The 16,962-nt window shown below is 38.3% G+C and overlaps 1 protein-coding gene across 1 annotated transcript in view; it reads right to left on the bottom strand.

Annotated features, from left to right (window-relative positions):
* The window catches only part of doc2b (double C2-like domains, beta), a 238,613-nt gene that overhangs the window by 116,713 nt on the left and 104,938 nt on the right, over positions 1–16,962 (bottom strand). Inside the window, exon 2 of the mRNA XM_051937386.1 lies at positions 11,559–11,638. Within this exon, the coding sequence (XP_051793346.1) occupies positions 11,559–11,638 (80 nt within the window). The remainder of the gene's footprint in view (positions 1–11,558; positions 11,639–16,962) is intronic.

The raw sequence follows: 16,962 nt of genomic DNA, 5'->3' as shown, positions 1-16,962 counted from the left end.
AAGCCTAATGAAATTATTATAAACCACTGAAAATCTGCATAGTGGTAAAAAGTTAAGTTGATTGTGTGCATTCAATCCAATGGTTCTTAAAGAGGTTACTTAGTCCAAAGTGAGAGTGTTTAAACATTACCCCTGAGGTTAGTTCTTTCCAAACCTCTAAAACGAACCCAGGAATAGCACCAAGTGCATGCAAGTCCTTAAGAGAGAAGCTGTCCGATAACGAATGTGAATGATAGATCAATTCTACCACTTAGAGAGGCTGCTTGGTGGGATAGCATTTATCAGATAAGAGGGGTGAGACATTCGGATGCAAGGCAGTTAGAACCTGGGCGAGTGTCTCTCGATTCCAGCTTAATTTATTCTGCTGAAACCTGTTAGGGGAAATACTAATAGGCAGAAAGAATCTAACCCTTTAAACGGAGAGCTGGACCAACTTTAACCTGAGACAAGGGTTAAACAAGGCGAGACTGGCGAACAGTCCAACATATCTAAATTATTGTCAAATTCTTGTAAGCTTTTACAGAGCAGCAAAAGACAGTGTCCTAACAGAAAACATGACAAACTAATATGGAATGTGCATTGCAAAAGATAGGAGGGTTCTGGGGTTTTATTGATCCACTTCCACCAAGCACCACTGATGTTGGGGAGATGAGGCGTCAACAACAACATCCATCCACGAAAGTATCTGCTGCTGTACATACACATCAAAGCAGTTTCTGTCCTCAAGCTGTAAGATATCTGACTTCATCCTCCACGTCGTACCACAAGAAAGGTTTAATTTCTATTACTTGATCATTTATTCTTTAGATAATTTGTCTTTTTTTTTTTAAATGAGTAGCACAAAAGAACTGGATCTGTGTACTCGTTGCATAGTCTTGTGTTACACTATGATATTAAACTGAATTTTGAATGTTAGTTGAATTAGTTTGAAAGTTCTTGGATCCACTGGTGAGTCTATGCATTAGCTGGATTTATCTCATTTTTTTTTCCACCTTCATGTCACTACCTCCTGATTCAGGATCAAAATGCTAGGTTGGCTTCCTTGATGTATTTAAAATACTTTTTCTTTTTGATTATGGCCTGTCAAACCACATACATAACTCAATAATTTTTCTGTAACAACCCCACAACTGTAAGGCCAAAGTGAACAGCCTCAGGCTTCATGCATAAATCTTAAAATACAATATTTCTCCTTTTTTCCATCGCCAGACTCTTGAGATAAAAAAATTAAAATGCAAATTTGATGGATGGATGATATATGATGGATGAATGGATTGATGATGGATGGATGGATGGATGGATGGATGATATATGATTGATGGATGATGGATGGATGCATGATATATGATGGATGGATGGATGGATGATCAATGAATGATATATGATGGATGGATGGATGGATGGTTGGATGGATGGATGATATACAGTATGATGGATGGATGATGGATGATATATGATGAATGGATGGATGGATGGATGGATGGATGATCAATGAATGATATATGATGGATGGATGGATGGATGGATGGATGATATACAGTATGATGGATGGATGATGGATGATATATGATGAATGGATGGATGGATGGATGGATGGATGGATGATGGATGGATGATATATGATGAATGGATGGATGGATATATATGATGGATGGATGGATGGATGATATATGATGGATGGATGGATGGATTATATACGATGAATGGATGGATGATGGATGATGATATATGATGGATGGATGGATGGATGATCAATGAATGATATATGATGGATGGATGGATGGATGATATACAGTATGATGGATGGATGGATGATGGATGGATGATATATGATGAATGGATGGATGGATGATATATGAAGGATTGATGGATGGATGGATGGATTATATACGATGAATGGATGGATGATGGATGGATGATATATGATGGATGGATGGATGGATGATATACAGTATAATGGATGGATGGATGGATGATATATGATGGATGAATGGATGGATGGATGGATGATATATGATGGATGGATAGATGATATTATGTATGATGGATGGATGGATGGATGGATGGATGATATATGATGGATGTATGGATGATATACAGTATGATGGATGGATGATATGTGATGGATGGATGATGGATGGATGGATGATATATGATGGGTGGAAGATGGATGAATAGATGATATATGATGGATGGATGATGGATGGATGGATGATATACAGTATGATGGATGGATGGATGGATGGATGATATATGATGGATGGATGATGGATGGATGGATGATATACAGTATGATGGATGGATGGATGGATGGATGATATATGATGGATGGATGAATGGATGGATGGATGATATACAGTATGATGGATGGATGGATGGATGATATATGATGGATGAATGGATGGATGGATGGATGAATGGATGGATGATATATGATGAATGGATGGATGAATGATATATGATGAATGGATGGATGGATGAATGGATGAATGACATATGATGAATGGATGAAGGGATGATGATATATGATGGATGGATGGATGAATGGATGATGGATGAATGGAGGGATGGATTAATGGATTGATGGATGGATGGATGGATATTTTACTTATTAACTTGGTGAATTCCAGAAATTCTTAAATGCATAAAGGAGTCTTATAACAATGAGTCAGTAAATACCAACACTGCTGAATCTGTTTTCCAAATTCTCAAAAGCAACAGTAATGAATCACAAAAATGCTGCATCCATTTTAATCAAAATTTTAGTTGGTTCTAGGGATCCTCTCCAATGTTGGGCAGCCTTTTCAAAGGTTGCATTTTAATGATTCTGGTTTGGAAAATGCCAAAGTAGAAAGCCTCACACATAATTTAACACAGCTTCTCAAAAGTTGTCTTATTTACATGTTGTGTCTTACTAGCTAGCCTATAGTAATCTTCCATCAAAGAGGTGGAAACTGTGTGAAATGTGTTAAAATCTGAAGAGCTCAGTAAATATCTTTAGACTGTGCACTGTCTGATTAGTACTAGCCTAGCTTAGCTAGACTGTATTCCCGTTATAAGGGATATACGGGAATACGGTCTAGCCCTCCTCCATTGACACATTTTGACAGGTTTTCAAGCTCCGAGCAGATCAGACCGAACCAATCAGAGCACCAGAGGCGGGAGTTAACGATGCGTCATCTTCAGGGCCGAGTTGGCGACCGCAACAGAGCGAGGTTTCGCTCGTGCGCTTTCCTCTGTTTTGCACGGGCTGAATTTGTCCTTAAAACCTCAACAAGAAGCAGCTCTTAAAGCTTTTCTTTTTAAAAAGGATGTATTTTTAATTCCGGCAGGCTGTACGATAGAATGCGTAATGCTGCCCTCCACTGTTGAAAGGGAGAGCTTAGATTTTCCTCAGGACCCCTGTACGGCGAAGGAAGCTGTTAAAACTACAAAACATCATGGCGGAAAGGCAATTGTTAAGTCGCTTAGTGATTGCGTCACACATGTGTTACGCTGATTGGCTCTCTCCAGTTCAAGCTGTGATCGGTAGTCCCGCCTCTGGGCTAGATTTGGTTCAATGGAGCAGTTCCAGACTGACTTTATGTGTATTTGTAATACACAATATAAAGGCTGTCTGGTCCCCAGGCAAGATTAGTACTACATTAAAAAGAAGTTGTACGTTGGAAGAATGTAGCACCGACTGGGCCGCAGGTGTCCAATACACAAAGGTTTAATTATGACATACATACCCAAATGGAATCACTTCATAAAATGAACAAACAGTCATTAACTGATTACTGTTATCTTAACCGTCTTATATTTGACAGACAGCCAAGACAGTCATCAGCGCTTGTAGCTACAACGTTTGTGTCCACACCCCGGCTTAATTGAAACACTATTTGATGTCACTGAGTAATTTGGTTCAAATAAGTGCCAGTTTTCCCCCTCCAGCGATGAATTACTTGGTGAGATGGATGTCATGTGGAAATAAAAGAAAGCCCACTTTGACAAGGTAAATACCCTAGAGATGACACACAGTATCGCGCCATAAAAAAGTCCTCCAGAATAAGGGACATGAGTGCCAAAGGATCAGTGCTAGAACTTGCCCTGTGGTGTAAAGAAACAAAAAGGTTTTCAACTGCAGTAATTTCACCTTGTAAAAGTAGCTTTCATTAAAAAACTAAAAGGTAGTATCATCAAATGTTTCTGGCTCTCCTCCTGTTGACATGTCACAGTGAAGGATTTAATTAAATGTTAACAGGAGAGAGTGTATGGGCCTTTTGTCCTACTGCCTTCATACTTATTGCATGGTTCAGAGCCCTTCAGTTCCACTTACAAATTAACAGTAGATTACCAGGTGCAGCTGGCAAGAAACCCACAGACTTTTATGTGTATATTTTATAGAAAAACTGCTCCACTACTCTCTTAGAACTATTTGCAGGCTTTCTCTCTACCCATAAGAAAATATCGAGGATTATACAAGCACAAAAATCTGTTTCACTGAGCCTTAATGAGCGACTCAATTAGTGGAACAAGGAATATAATGAACGCTGCGGCTGCTGTTATTTTTGTGCAGTAATAAGGATAAGACAGGAACAGTGAATTACTCATTCCTTCTTACTGAATCATAAAAAGCACTGGAAAAAAATAGAAACACATGAAATGACTGACAGAGATACTTAATTTGCTTTGTAATAATAGAGCAGTGAGAATAAGAAGGAAATAATATATGGAGCATTTAGTGTGGTGGGCGAGTGACAATCTTGAAATGTATGAGATGTGTGCAGGTTTCTCTCTGCTGGATGAAGCTGCAGATCTAGGCCTGTCTGTTCTTGCAGAATGACATGGATGAAAAGGAAAAGGGTGTCATCCAATAACTACATGCCATATACGACGGGATCACATCAGCCCGAATGCCCTTCAACATGGTGACCCCCAACCACCGTATGCTCCGTCATTATTATGTGAATACTCCACAGCTGTCTTTGAACTCAGTCTTCATTCTGATTTCAACTACACATCTGGAAAGTTCAGCAACTGAATTATGCATGGCAGTGATGCTACCATGTTGACCAAATCTGTCCACAGACATCCAGATAGTACTCCAAACCGCCTATTGCTAGTTCCCGCTACAGTAGGTGTCTCCAGTACCACATGTTGCAGTTTTTTATCCAAGACAATGGCTTATGACGTCTACATTTGAACAGGTAGTTATACAAAAGCTACATGCTAGAGTACTAAATTGCTATTTTTTTTTAAGCAATTTTTTTTTATAGCTACAGCTATGGTGGAGTGTACTTTCGTTACATTACAAACCTTCTAGCCACACATAGCCAGACCATTCTGCAGGGAAGAATGGTGTGGCCTACTGTCGTCAGGATATTTAAGATGTACCGGCCCACTTCCTGCAACTCGTTCATCATATTTAGGGCTCATTTTTTATTTACAAAAACATACATTTTAGGAACATCATTAACAACAGACTGTGAATTTTTAATCTCCCTTTTCTCCTCAGATTGAGGGATTCCGGTTAAAAAACTCAGAAGCTCATTTGCATTTTCAAATTTAATTTTCACTTTTTTTATCACGGGTAACATATTCTTAGTTTTCCCTTTTGCTGGAGGATCATATTTGTTACTGTTCAAACACTGCAGTAGAGAATGGTCTGACACCTCCCTATCATTTTTCTATGGGGTAAAATAAAAACACACTGATGTGTTTGTATTTCTTTTAGCCAATCACAGCTTCATTAGGCCAAACTAAAGGAAGGATGTGGCAATGATGTCCCCTCAAAAGCATGGTGCAAGAATCATTTGGTGGAACATTTGCTTGCAAGAAGGTCAACACTGTCATGAAATTGTTCATTTAGTGAAAAACTAGCCCTGACATCCAGCACAAATCAGTTATTGGAACATGTAGATAGCAAAAGCAGAGGAGAAAGTGGCGTAAAATACAGTGCCAGTGTACTTGTACTTGCAACCGATATCCAGTGGGTCAAACTACAATCCATCTAACTTTTTAAATCTGCAAAACAATCTGTAGGGCCTGTTGCTTGTCACATGTTACGAAGCAATCATGAAAAGGGCAAACGACCTGAGATGGATCCCTGAGGGACGCCACAACTGATACCAAAACTGATACCGAAACTGCTCATGATTACTGAAAGGTTCTGGCTGTACATGTAAGAGGAAACTGACAGCATCTTTAATATTGTCTTCAACCTGCAGGCAGAAAGTCTTCTTTGCCAAGGCTGTCATGGATGCTGCAAGGAGTCAAACAGAGATGTTACAGCCACAACAGTTGAAGGCAAATCAATTAGGAATCGTGTAATACTAATGTGTCAGACAGAGAATAATGCCGGGTTCAGACTGCACAATATTTATGTGTGTTAAGACTGGTCACTGTGACAGATTAGGCAATTACAAAGTCATACATTCTTGCAACGACTTGGCCGAGACACATGCAGACATCACATTAGTCAGACTGATGTTAGTCAGACTGATGTTAGTCATCAAACTCTGATCTTAAGTTTGTCATAGATTGCTGTGTTTCCCCAACCTGTGGGATTACATCAGGCAGGGATAAAGCTGCTTAAACGTTAAATACCTGAGTTAGACAGTCTACAAGAAACAATGCAGGTATCAACATCATTTTGACTGGTTGTAATTAAACTGTGACAAGTCAAAATTAGGATTCAGGATATCTAAAATGTCCCTTTGACTAGTCAAATTTAAGTTAGGAATATCTGAAATTCAGTTTTTACTCATCCAATAACTGAAGTTGCAGATACACTACCATTCAAAAGTTTGGGGTCACTTCGAAATGTCCTTGTTTTTGAAAGAAAAACAGCTTTTTTTCCAATGAAAATAACATAAAACAATTAATCAGAAATACAGTATAGACATTGTCATTGTGGTAAATGACCATTCTAGCTGTAAACGGCTGATTTTTAATGGAATATCTCCATAGGGGTACAGAGGAACATTTCCAGCAACCATCACTCCTGTGTTCTAATGCTACATTGTGTTAGCTAATGGTGTTGAAAGGCTCATTGATGATTTGAAAACCCTTGTGAAATTATGTTAGCATATGAATAAAATGTTGAGTTCTCATGTAAAACATGAAATTGCCTCGGCACCCCCAAACTTTTGAATGGTAGTGTATGTGAAACATCTTCATGACTAGTCTGAGTTGTTGTGCATGACTTTTCCCATATAAGGCTCAGTAATAACAAAAATAATGGCAGCTGTTAACACGGATATGATCATTACAAAATGATGTGAAATAGGAAAAGCTCATCAGCACCGAGTTCATGGAAAACAAGAGCTTTAGTCATTAGAGACTCATTGCTGAAATTTTCAAGAACTTCGCCCTTAGGCTGCCCTGACACTGGCAGTAGAACGGCTTGTAATATGTGGTGACAAATGACAAAATGAGTATGATACACTGCAAGAAATAAAACTATGACTGTAGAAAACCAAAGAAAATCTTGGCTGAGATTAGAGCTGACTTCAAGTAAATGTCCAGCAAACATTAAATAAGTTAAACCAAGCAGTCTCTATTTAGCAACGCAAGGCAGAAGTTGTGAAAATGGTGAATAATGGTTTAAACCTAGACGACTTCAGATGTACACCTGCAGTTGCCTGACCAATGAGAATTTGGGTGAATTAAGGCTTATCGAGCAACCAGTGAACCTGGTAACTACAATTCTAAATAAACAATCAATCGTCCTGCCTGACTGCCTGCTTCTTTTAAGTCTACAATTATGTCATGATATTCCTATAGGCTCGAAAATAGAGATTAAGATTCTAGCAAAAAATGCATGGAGTTGTTTCTTTTGGGCTTCCACAGCTGGAGAATGCCACTGTGATTAAGAGTCGAACAGGTCTAGTTGTATAAACAGATGAGCCACTCTGAATTCTCCACATTTAATGCATTTCTTTTTAAAACCCATTTTATGCAAATGAAATTCAGCTCTTAATTCATGTAGGAATAATCACCGGATCAGCGGCCTTTTGGACCCTCTTTAACCTCTTTTGTTTGTTTTAGTTATGTTGTCTGCCGACCTTTTGTCAGTTTCAGCAATGAATGACATTTATTTTTCTGACCAAATGCCACTGAGGCTATGATAATATAGGCATTGTACATGTGAGCTGTCACTGTTGCATAAATAGAAAATTCTGAGCCTGCTGCCAGTCTAACCCCCAGTGTCAGTCTACAGAACCTAGAATGTTTCCTGTACACCTCTCATTCTTTCATGAGCCAGGATCCATAACATCTCATTAGTGAAATGCTTAATTGCGGCCTGGACGGTTACAACTATTGGAGCGACTGCAGCTTTGGCAGCAAAGGCAACGACAACAACAAAAAAAATCTATGGTTAGAAAAACCAATAAGGAGTTTAGTAAACAAATTCAATCATGGAAATGGCTATATACATTATTTGAGGGAGAGAAATCGTTTTCTCTGCTCGGCCAGGCAGCAGCTGAAGTCTAGAGGCTGAACGGTATAGAAAATAACCGCCATAAATCACGATGGCCCGATGCCCACTCCGCTGTCCGACACTTCTGCCAAGACTGGCTCCTCTGATGTCCACTTTCCTCTGTAGCGGCCATTCAGGCAGACAGACAGGAAGAGTTAAAGCTGCTGACTGCAGCCATGGCTTTCAGAACCACCACTTCATCACAACAAACACCGAGGAGGGGATGATGGAGGAAGACACTTCCCCACTCATTATATATTAGATAGGAATTGGCTTTTTATTAAGAAACAGATAAGGTTTAGCTACTGCTGTCCACCTCCAATGTGCCGGATGTTTGGTTAATTACATATTTATTGAAGAATTCATCAGTGTCAGTACGAATGTTCACCAGCAGCTCCAACACTAATACTCTCTGAAATCGATGGCTTTAAGGTCTTCGGCAGTGCAGCTCTCACTAAAATAATATATAAGCCTCAATAATAATAAGAAGCAACCTTTGAATGAAAAAATGAAAATGCCAGTTTGGATTGCAGTGGCTATTTGCACAGGAAAAATTGAACTTAAAAGCTCTATTGGCATGGCAACACAACTGAGGCAGGAAGAGCTGAGTTTTATTGACAGCAGCAGAGAACGTCAGACGAGGCAGATCTGATTAGAGTTAATTAGTTAGAGAGAAGAGCAGCGTTTCCGTTCAAAGGAGAAACATAGAAACAACTGAGAGATTAGAGTGGCATGTTGTTTGTCCTCAACTGAAATTAGCAGGAAACAGCTAAGTGTGGATGTAAAAAGTAAATCTGTAGAGGACACAAACAGCTAAATATTATGAGAAATGTGAGAACATCAGAAAGCAAGATTCACAGCAGAATATATTAAAATGTATCTCAAAACCAGAGGAAATGAAAAAATAAAGGTCTGCTCTAATAATAGTGAGTCTTTGATGAGTTTAGGTATGGAAAGGCCAACATTTGATATTTTACAGCGACTCTAATAATCACTGTCCTTTCAGCAATGTTTTGGTCTCCACCAGTTCCAGAGAAAGTGATATTTAGCTGTCACTGTTTTGCTGAAGGTTTTGTTAAAATTTACTGAATAATGCCAATTTATCTTAGAAAAAAGACTGACTGGATGCCAAAAGGCCACCATTTGATATTTTACACAAGTCTAATAATCACTGTCCTTTTAGTTCTGTTTTGGTCTCCACTAGTCCCAAAGAAAATGTTCTTCACTGCTACATTTTTTGCGTGCTTTTCTGCCTAAAGTAGCATTTAAACTTACTGAATAATGCTGATTAATCTCAGAAAAACTGTTGATTTGATGCCAGAAGGCCACCATTTGACATTTTGCATAACTGTCTTTTCAGTTCTGTTTTGGTCTCCAAAAGTTCCAGATACAATGATCTTTAGCTGCCACATTTTTGCAAACATTACATCAAAATCTACTAAATAATGCCAATATATCTTAGAAAAAAACTATCAGTTGACTGTATATTCTTGTCCTGTTTGGTAGCAATATGTTTTAGGGATAATTCTGTAATGAAAGTGGATGGAACTATCTCTTTCACAAGTAGTAGTGGGACGTGTTAAGTCGCTATTCTGCAAGATTTCTGCCAGTAAGTGTAGGTTGACACAGACACCAGCTTAAAATACCCCTGACTAACACTAAATTATCTTGAAAAAACTACTGACTGGATCCCAACAGGTCACAATTTGATATTTCACACAAGTCTAATAATCATTGTCTTTTCAGCTCTGTTTTGGGCTCCACCAATTCCAGATACGATGATCTTTAGCTGTCACACTTTTGCCTAATGTTGCATCAAAGTCTACTAAATAATGCCAATTTATCTTAGAAAAACTATCAGTTGGAAGCATATCCTTGTCCTCTTTGCAAGCAATATGTTTAGAAGTAATTCTGGGATGAAAGTAGACATAAATATCTCACAAGTAGTAGTGGGACGTGGTAAGTCGTTATTCCACAGAATTATTTGTCAGTAAGTTTAGACTGACACAGGCACCAGCCAAGGTTGCATTAAAGACTACTGAATGCTACTTAATTATCTTAGAAAAACCATTGACTGGATGTCAAAAAGCCACCTTTTGAAAATTCCCACAAGTCTAACAATCCTTGTTCTTTTAACTCTGTTTTGGTCTCCACCAGTTCGTGAGAAAATTACCTTTAGCTGTCACATTTTTGTCAAAAGTTGCATCAAAACCTAGTAAATAATACCAATTTATGTAAGAAAAATTATCAGTTGGATGCACATCCCTTTCCTGTTTGCTAGAAATATGCTTTAGATATAATTATGGGATGAAAGTAGATGTTGAAAGTAGATATATTTCTTTCACAAGTAGTAGTGAGACGTGTTAAGTCGATATTTTGCAGGATTTTTGCCAGTACCTTCAGACTGACGCAGGCAACAGCCTAGAGTTACATTAAAAATGACTGAATAACACTTTATTATCTTAAAAAAAACAATTGGCTGTATGCCAAAAGGTCACAATTTCATATTTTACACAAGTCTTACAATCATTGCCCTTTTACCTCTGTTTTGATCTCTGCCAGTTCCAAATAAAATTATCTTTAGCTGTCAATTTTTTTTTTTTGCCAAATGTTGCATTAAAACCTAGTAAATAATGCCAATTTATCTTAGAAAAAACTATCAGTTGGATGCATATTCTTGTCCTGTTTGCTAGCAATATGCTTTAGATATAATTCTGGGATGAAAGTGGATGTAAATATCTCTTTCACAAGTAGTAGCGGGACGTGTGAAGTTGCTATTCTGCAGGATTTTTTGCCAGAAAGTGGAGGTTGACACAGACACCTGCAAAAATATTCATCTTTAAATCTGAGAAAACACTGAAAAACTGTCAGTCAGTCAGTCTATATTGACAGCTGCTCGTACAGTGATTAATGACTGAACTGGGATCTGTTTAACTGAATATAAAACAACTGCTATCGGTGCACATTTGCTGAGTTTATTCAGCAGAACCAGAAAGCCCGAGGCTGACTTTGCAGAGATGTTCAACTGTGACTGTTCACAGATAAACTGAGTTACACCCAAGCAAAAATGTTTAAATAAATCATGGCAGCTCACCTTGGCTTTGTTAATGGTGCAGTGCAGTGCATTGTTCTCCTGGTCGTACTGCAAACTGAATTCCAAGGTTCCCAATGTAGCTGTAAAGACAGACGAAAAGGGAGTTAGCAGCTGAAAAAACACGTCTTCATTGTGCACAGACAGGGAAGAAATCCACCTCTGCTCGCTTGATTTGATCACTTGAAAGGAAACCCTGAAAGAAAATCTCATAGTATGGCAACACTTAGGCATAAGAATCAGCAGAAACACAAAGTCCAGATGGAGTTTTGTATTTCGTATCAATCTCTTTGTTAATGCATTTTAGAAAAAGCGAGAGGTGCTCAACTAGAAGACGAGAACTTTCCATGTGTATTATTTAGGATCCTATTTCACATTGATTGTTCTGAATGATTAATGGAGTTCCAACAGCAACAGCCCAGTTGGGGAAACCAAAAAAAAAAACCCTGGGCAGGTACTGTTTGAGTCTCATGTCAGGCTGAGCTGACATTCACATATACGGTGGTTGCTTTGCAAACAGTCTCTGCAGCGAGGGAGTAAATGAGCAGCTCCAACCTGTTGTTCTTTGTAGCACAAAAACTCATGTCCTGCTACCAGTAAACATATTGTGCACACCGACGGAGAGCAGAAAGTGAAGACAAAAGAGTGAGAAACGAACAGAAAAACATGCTGGAGCAAAACACTGCCAAGTACAAGAGAAATAATGGATTTATTCCATGCAGGTGGGCAGTGCAATGGTTAAGTGGTGAAACTGGAAAATTTAATAGACACAATTCAATTGTTGCATGTTAAACAGACTAAAAGGATTTCTCAGTATGTGTCCATTTAATTTGAATAATTCGATTAGATAAAGATAAAATCGTGTTGACTCTTTTCAGATTTTTTAAACTAAGAGCTGTTGGTTTGGCACGGTGACAAATTTAAGGTTTAATTACCTCCTAAGCAACCTTTCTCCCAACTGAGGTAGCCCACTCTGCATTATTCAGGTATACAGTTGGACTCACTGCACTTTTAATTAAGCAGCCTTTCTTTACACTCAGCAGTGTAGAGCTTCACTAATACGCAGCAGCAGCCTCCGAATCACGAACCGAAACAAATTACGACGTGATCTCATCCTTTGTCCTTTTAAAATACCAAGTGGAAAGGGACTCTCGCTTCCTGCTTCGATCAAATGTTGTCAAGATGAAAACATTTCAACCAGCACGACGTTAAAAACAAAAAAAAAAGACGTGCGTGGGCTTCAAAAGGCCTCACAGTTTCTAAAGCATTGTGTTGCTGGTAGGAAATAACACTTGCTTTACTCACACTCTGATATTTACACAAGCAAGTGTGCAGCATTAATTTCTAGATTTGTAGTTCTGCTTATAGTCATTACCACCTCCTCTTAAAAATTTGAGCTGTGTAATCTGCTTTGAGTCAGTAGTTGACTTTTCAAGTATAGTTTTATACTCTCTGTGTACATCTCGACAACTATTTGAAGGACTGATATGACAATTTGTACAAATTTCCAAGACCCTCAGATGAATAATCACCTGCATTTTCATCCACTAGCAAAGTAAAGAAGTGCCTTAAACCTGCATTCTTTCTAATAGCCAGTAGGGGGTGATTCCTCTAGATGCAAATTAAGTCAGATTGTATAGAAGTCTATGAGAAAACTATCCTACTTGATTTATTACCTCTGTACACATTTTCCTATTGGTTTTAACTGCTAGTATAAAATCTCTTCATTATGTTCAGTTTGTAGATTATGGTCACATTTAGATGAAAATAAATGATAAAGCAGAATATACTCTAAGTATTGGCCTTTAAAGTCAACCAGTCAGATGTACTCATCAGTTTCAACATCCAGTTCCAAAATAGCAAAATAGCAATGCTGAATTTCCGAATACGAGCCTCAAAATGATTGTCTGAGAACCAATGGATGACATGGTGGTGGCTACATTCATCTAAAGCTGTTTTTATGACCACATCTTGAATTTAAAATAACTGTTTTATCCTTTAGACCACATACCAGCACTATAGCTAACTTTTGATACCTGACTGGTAAATAATGACCTTGGAAAAACTGCCTTCAAAGCCAACTTTAAAACTTAGCATCCCATCCTATTCAATGAATTTAAGCTGTTTATTCTGAATTTTTACACTTGATGTTGTTTGTAACCGCCTGTCAGTGCAGCATCTGTTTTCTCTCTGTACCCGTCTCTTCAGTTCTCTTGTTCCAAAGAGCTCCTAATTAGATTTTCTGATTAAATAAAGGCTTCGTGGGGCCTTTGTAAACTTTAGTGATTCTCTAATTTGCCTGATGCTTTGGTTTGTCTATTGAACAATTGGTCTTTTCCCTCTAGATTTCTGCTTAAGCAGCCTCCTGATTGTTTCACTTGTGCAGAAGATTCTATCTGTTCCTTCCGATGTTGAACTGACATTTTATTTATATGCTTTTGCCAAGTTAACACAATTCAGCAACAGGGAGAAAATCAACATTGCAATGCAAATCTGTAGAAATCCTGAAGCCTGGTGCGGCAAACATATATGTATAGACAGAGACAAGGTTTACTGGCATTAATGGTAATAACATGAGTGAAGAAAGCTCAGCTGTGTAGCAGGTGTTGCAAATGGTGGATGCAGTTGTGCGACAAACAGACTTGCTGAGAGGTTAGCAAAGGGACAGACAACAGCTAAAGTCCTGGAAAGGTTACATGAGGAATTTCTGACAGGTGTGATATATTCAGTGATTTAGTAGATAAATCAGAGCTTTGTCTGTGGGTTATAATAGTTGATAGGTTAATTATTCAGACAGAAAGGCCATATTCGTTTCACTAATAATGCTTTTTTACAACTATGGGACGGCAGGGATGGAATTAGATATAATATTTTTTGGACCATAGTTGGAAATTTAACAGACAATGTTTTAGAGACTTTTACTATTAAAAAGCAAACAAGAGAGGAAAGAAAATACAAGCTGAGCATATTAAACAGAGCTATTTCATTGGCTCTTAATGATTGCACCACATAAGTTACAGAGAGGTCTATTTATCCACCTGGCTGCATGGCTCCGTCAACATTATTACCCCTTGAAAAGACTTGGTATCAATTGTTGGTTCGCTTCCAGAGCATTAAATTCCACTAGTTTCAACTCTGCTCCTTATTTGTGATTAGAATCGTCTGGTGTCTCCTACACGGCAGTGAATCAATGCTGCTCTACAGAGAGCTGAGCTCATCAGCAGTGACTGAACCTCTTCACCACCTCCACCCCCAACGCACACAACAACCAAGAAGGCATTTTGTTTGCTTTCTGATTAATGCCTTACAAAGTTTTACAATCACCGAGTACAGTCACTGTTTGAAGCAAAGTGCAAAACTGCCCACTCAGGCTTCAAGTTGAGTCCAGAATGTTTAAGTAAATCCTGTCCTTATTGTATTTTATCCCTACCCTCCTCATCCTCACCCTCACCCAACCAGTTGAGGCAGATGGCCACCTTCCCAGAGCCTGGTTCTGTCAGAGTTTTGTCTCCCCCCCCCGTTCTAGGATTTTGATCGTTCCTTCCCATCATCGCTCACAGGGAGTCGAAAGACATCTTTGGATTGTTGGGTTTTCTGTTCTCTGTAATTTGTAACGTCTGTCTTTTACTATGCTAAGAGCTTTGAGATGACATATGTTGTCAATCTGCACTATATACGCTGCCATTCAAAAGTTTGGGGTCATCCAGACAATTTCATGTTTTCCATGAAAACTCACACTTTTATTCATGTGCCAACATAAGTGTACAAGAGTTTTCTGATTATCAAGTAGTCTTTCAACACCATTAGCTAACACAAAATAACATCACAACACAGGAGTGATGGTTGCTGGAAATGTTCCTCTGTACCCCTATGGAGATATTCCATTAAAAATCAGCCGTTTCCAGCTACAATAGTCATTTACCACATTAACTATGTCTAGACTGTTTCTTCGAGTCAAAGACTTGAAGAGTTTTGTTGCGCTACACCAACAACTTATCTAACTGCATCAGGTCAAACTTTCCACAAGCAGAAATCCCACGCTGTCATTTTCATGGTACAATAGCGATTGTTGCTAGAAACAGTAGACGTTTGTCATCGAAGAAATTAGCTAATTTAAGAGGTGCTATTTTTATAACTTGCCGACAAAAGCCTATACAGCTGCACTGATCTTATCCTGTCTGTTTTCTTAATTGATTTTGGCTCTGGTCTACAAAGCTCCGATTTATCAATTGTTTCTCCAACAGGGGACACATTCATCAGTGAGCGAACATCAGTCCTGGTTGAAACTCTGAAAAAAACCCTCAGATCTGGGCAGGCATTCAGAGAAATTAGGTTTGTCTCTAAGAAGAGCAACATTATCAGTGTTCTTATGGTTTTAATTCCTTTTCTTCAAGGCGGTTAATGCCTCTAACAAAGCTTTACACTTATATTCAAACAGAATTAATGAAAATTCCTTCATTTTGTTCTTTTAATAACCAGATGTGATAACACTAGATTTTAGTCTTAATACTATACACTGTGGACTTCCCAGCGGTGAAAGAAATTCTTTGGTTCTTTACTTAAATAAATACTCAAGTTCTGCATGAAAAGTCATACTTATGTAAAAGTACGTTAGCAGCAAACTGTAGTTCAAGCATTTAAGTAAAAGTACTGGTTTGCTCCCTCTGGCTGATATATTACTATTTGAACAAATAGATTATTAATAGTGCAGTATCAGTGTGTCAGCAGAATGTTACTGTTGCAGTCAGAGTTGGTTTAAGCTACTTTATATGCAGTTTTATATTCAGAGACAGCAGATAAATCTGAGCTCCAAACATGATTAATGGGAGAGGAAGGAAGAAAAACCAATGCTCTGATACACAAATCTGTTTTCATTTTTTTGGGACTTTTTTTCTTATCTTTGGTTTGTGCTGAGACATTGGATCATTTAAACATTTACTGAATAGATGTGAGGAGTATCGAGGAAAAAAGTTCACTATTTGGTGGAGCTGTTAGCAATCAGACAGACTCTACAGTGCTTTTAGTAAGGAGCAGCAGAATTGGAAACCACTGGTTCAATCTGGAACCATTTGTTGTATTTTAGAGGCTTGTTGTGTAAATCTTCATTTTAAAAGTAGACAAAGCTGTCGGCTAAATAGAGTGGAGTAGAAAGAAGTATATTTCACAGTGAAATAGGGTAAAATGGAAGCACAAAGTCGCACAAGATGGAAACTCAAGTAAAGTACCTCAAAACTGCACTTCAGTATTGAGTGAATCTACTTAGTTACATTCCACCACTAGTATTTTCAGTCCAAACTGTTCAGCCTCTCCTCTATGAGAATCTGCAAAGGATCACAGTTCGTTAAACAGATTTAATTAGCTTCACTGTGACATGAGAAACACAAACAGAGGTTTTCTTATGAGGAGT

Source organism: Acanthochromis polyacanthus, chromosome 17, assembly GCF_021347895.1.
Source record: "Acanthochromis polyacanthus isolate Apoly-LR-REF ecotype Palm Island chromosome 17, KAUST_Apoly_ChrSc, whole genome shotgun sequence".
Lineage (NCBI taxonomy): Eukaryota > Metazoa > Chordata > Actinopteri > Pomacentridae > Acanthochromis > Acanthochromis polyacanthus.
This window is presented reverse-complemented; position numbering and strand designations above follow the sequence as displayed.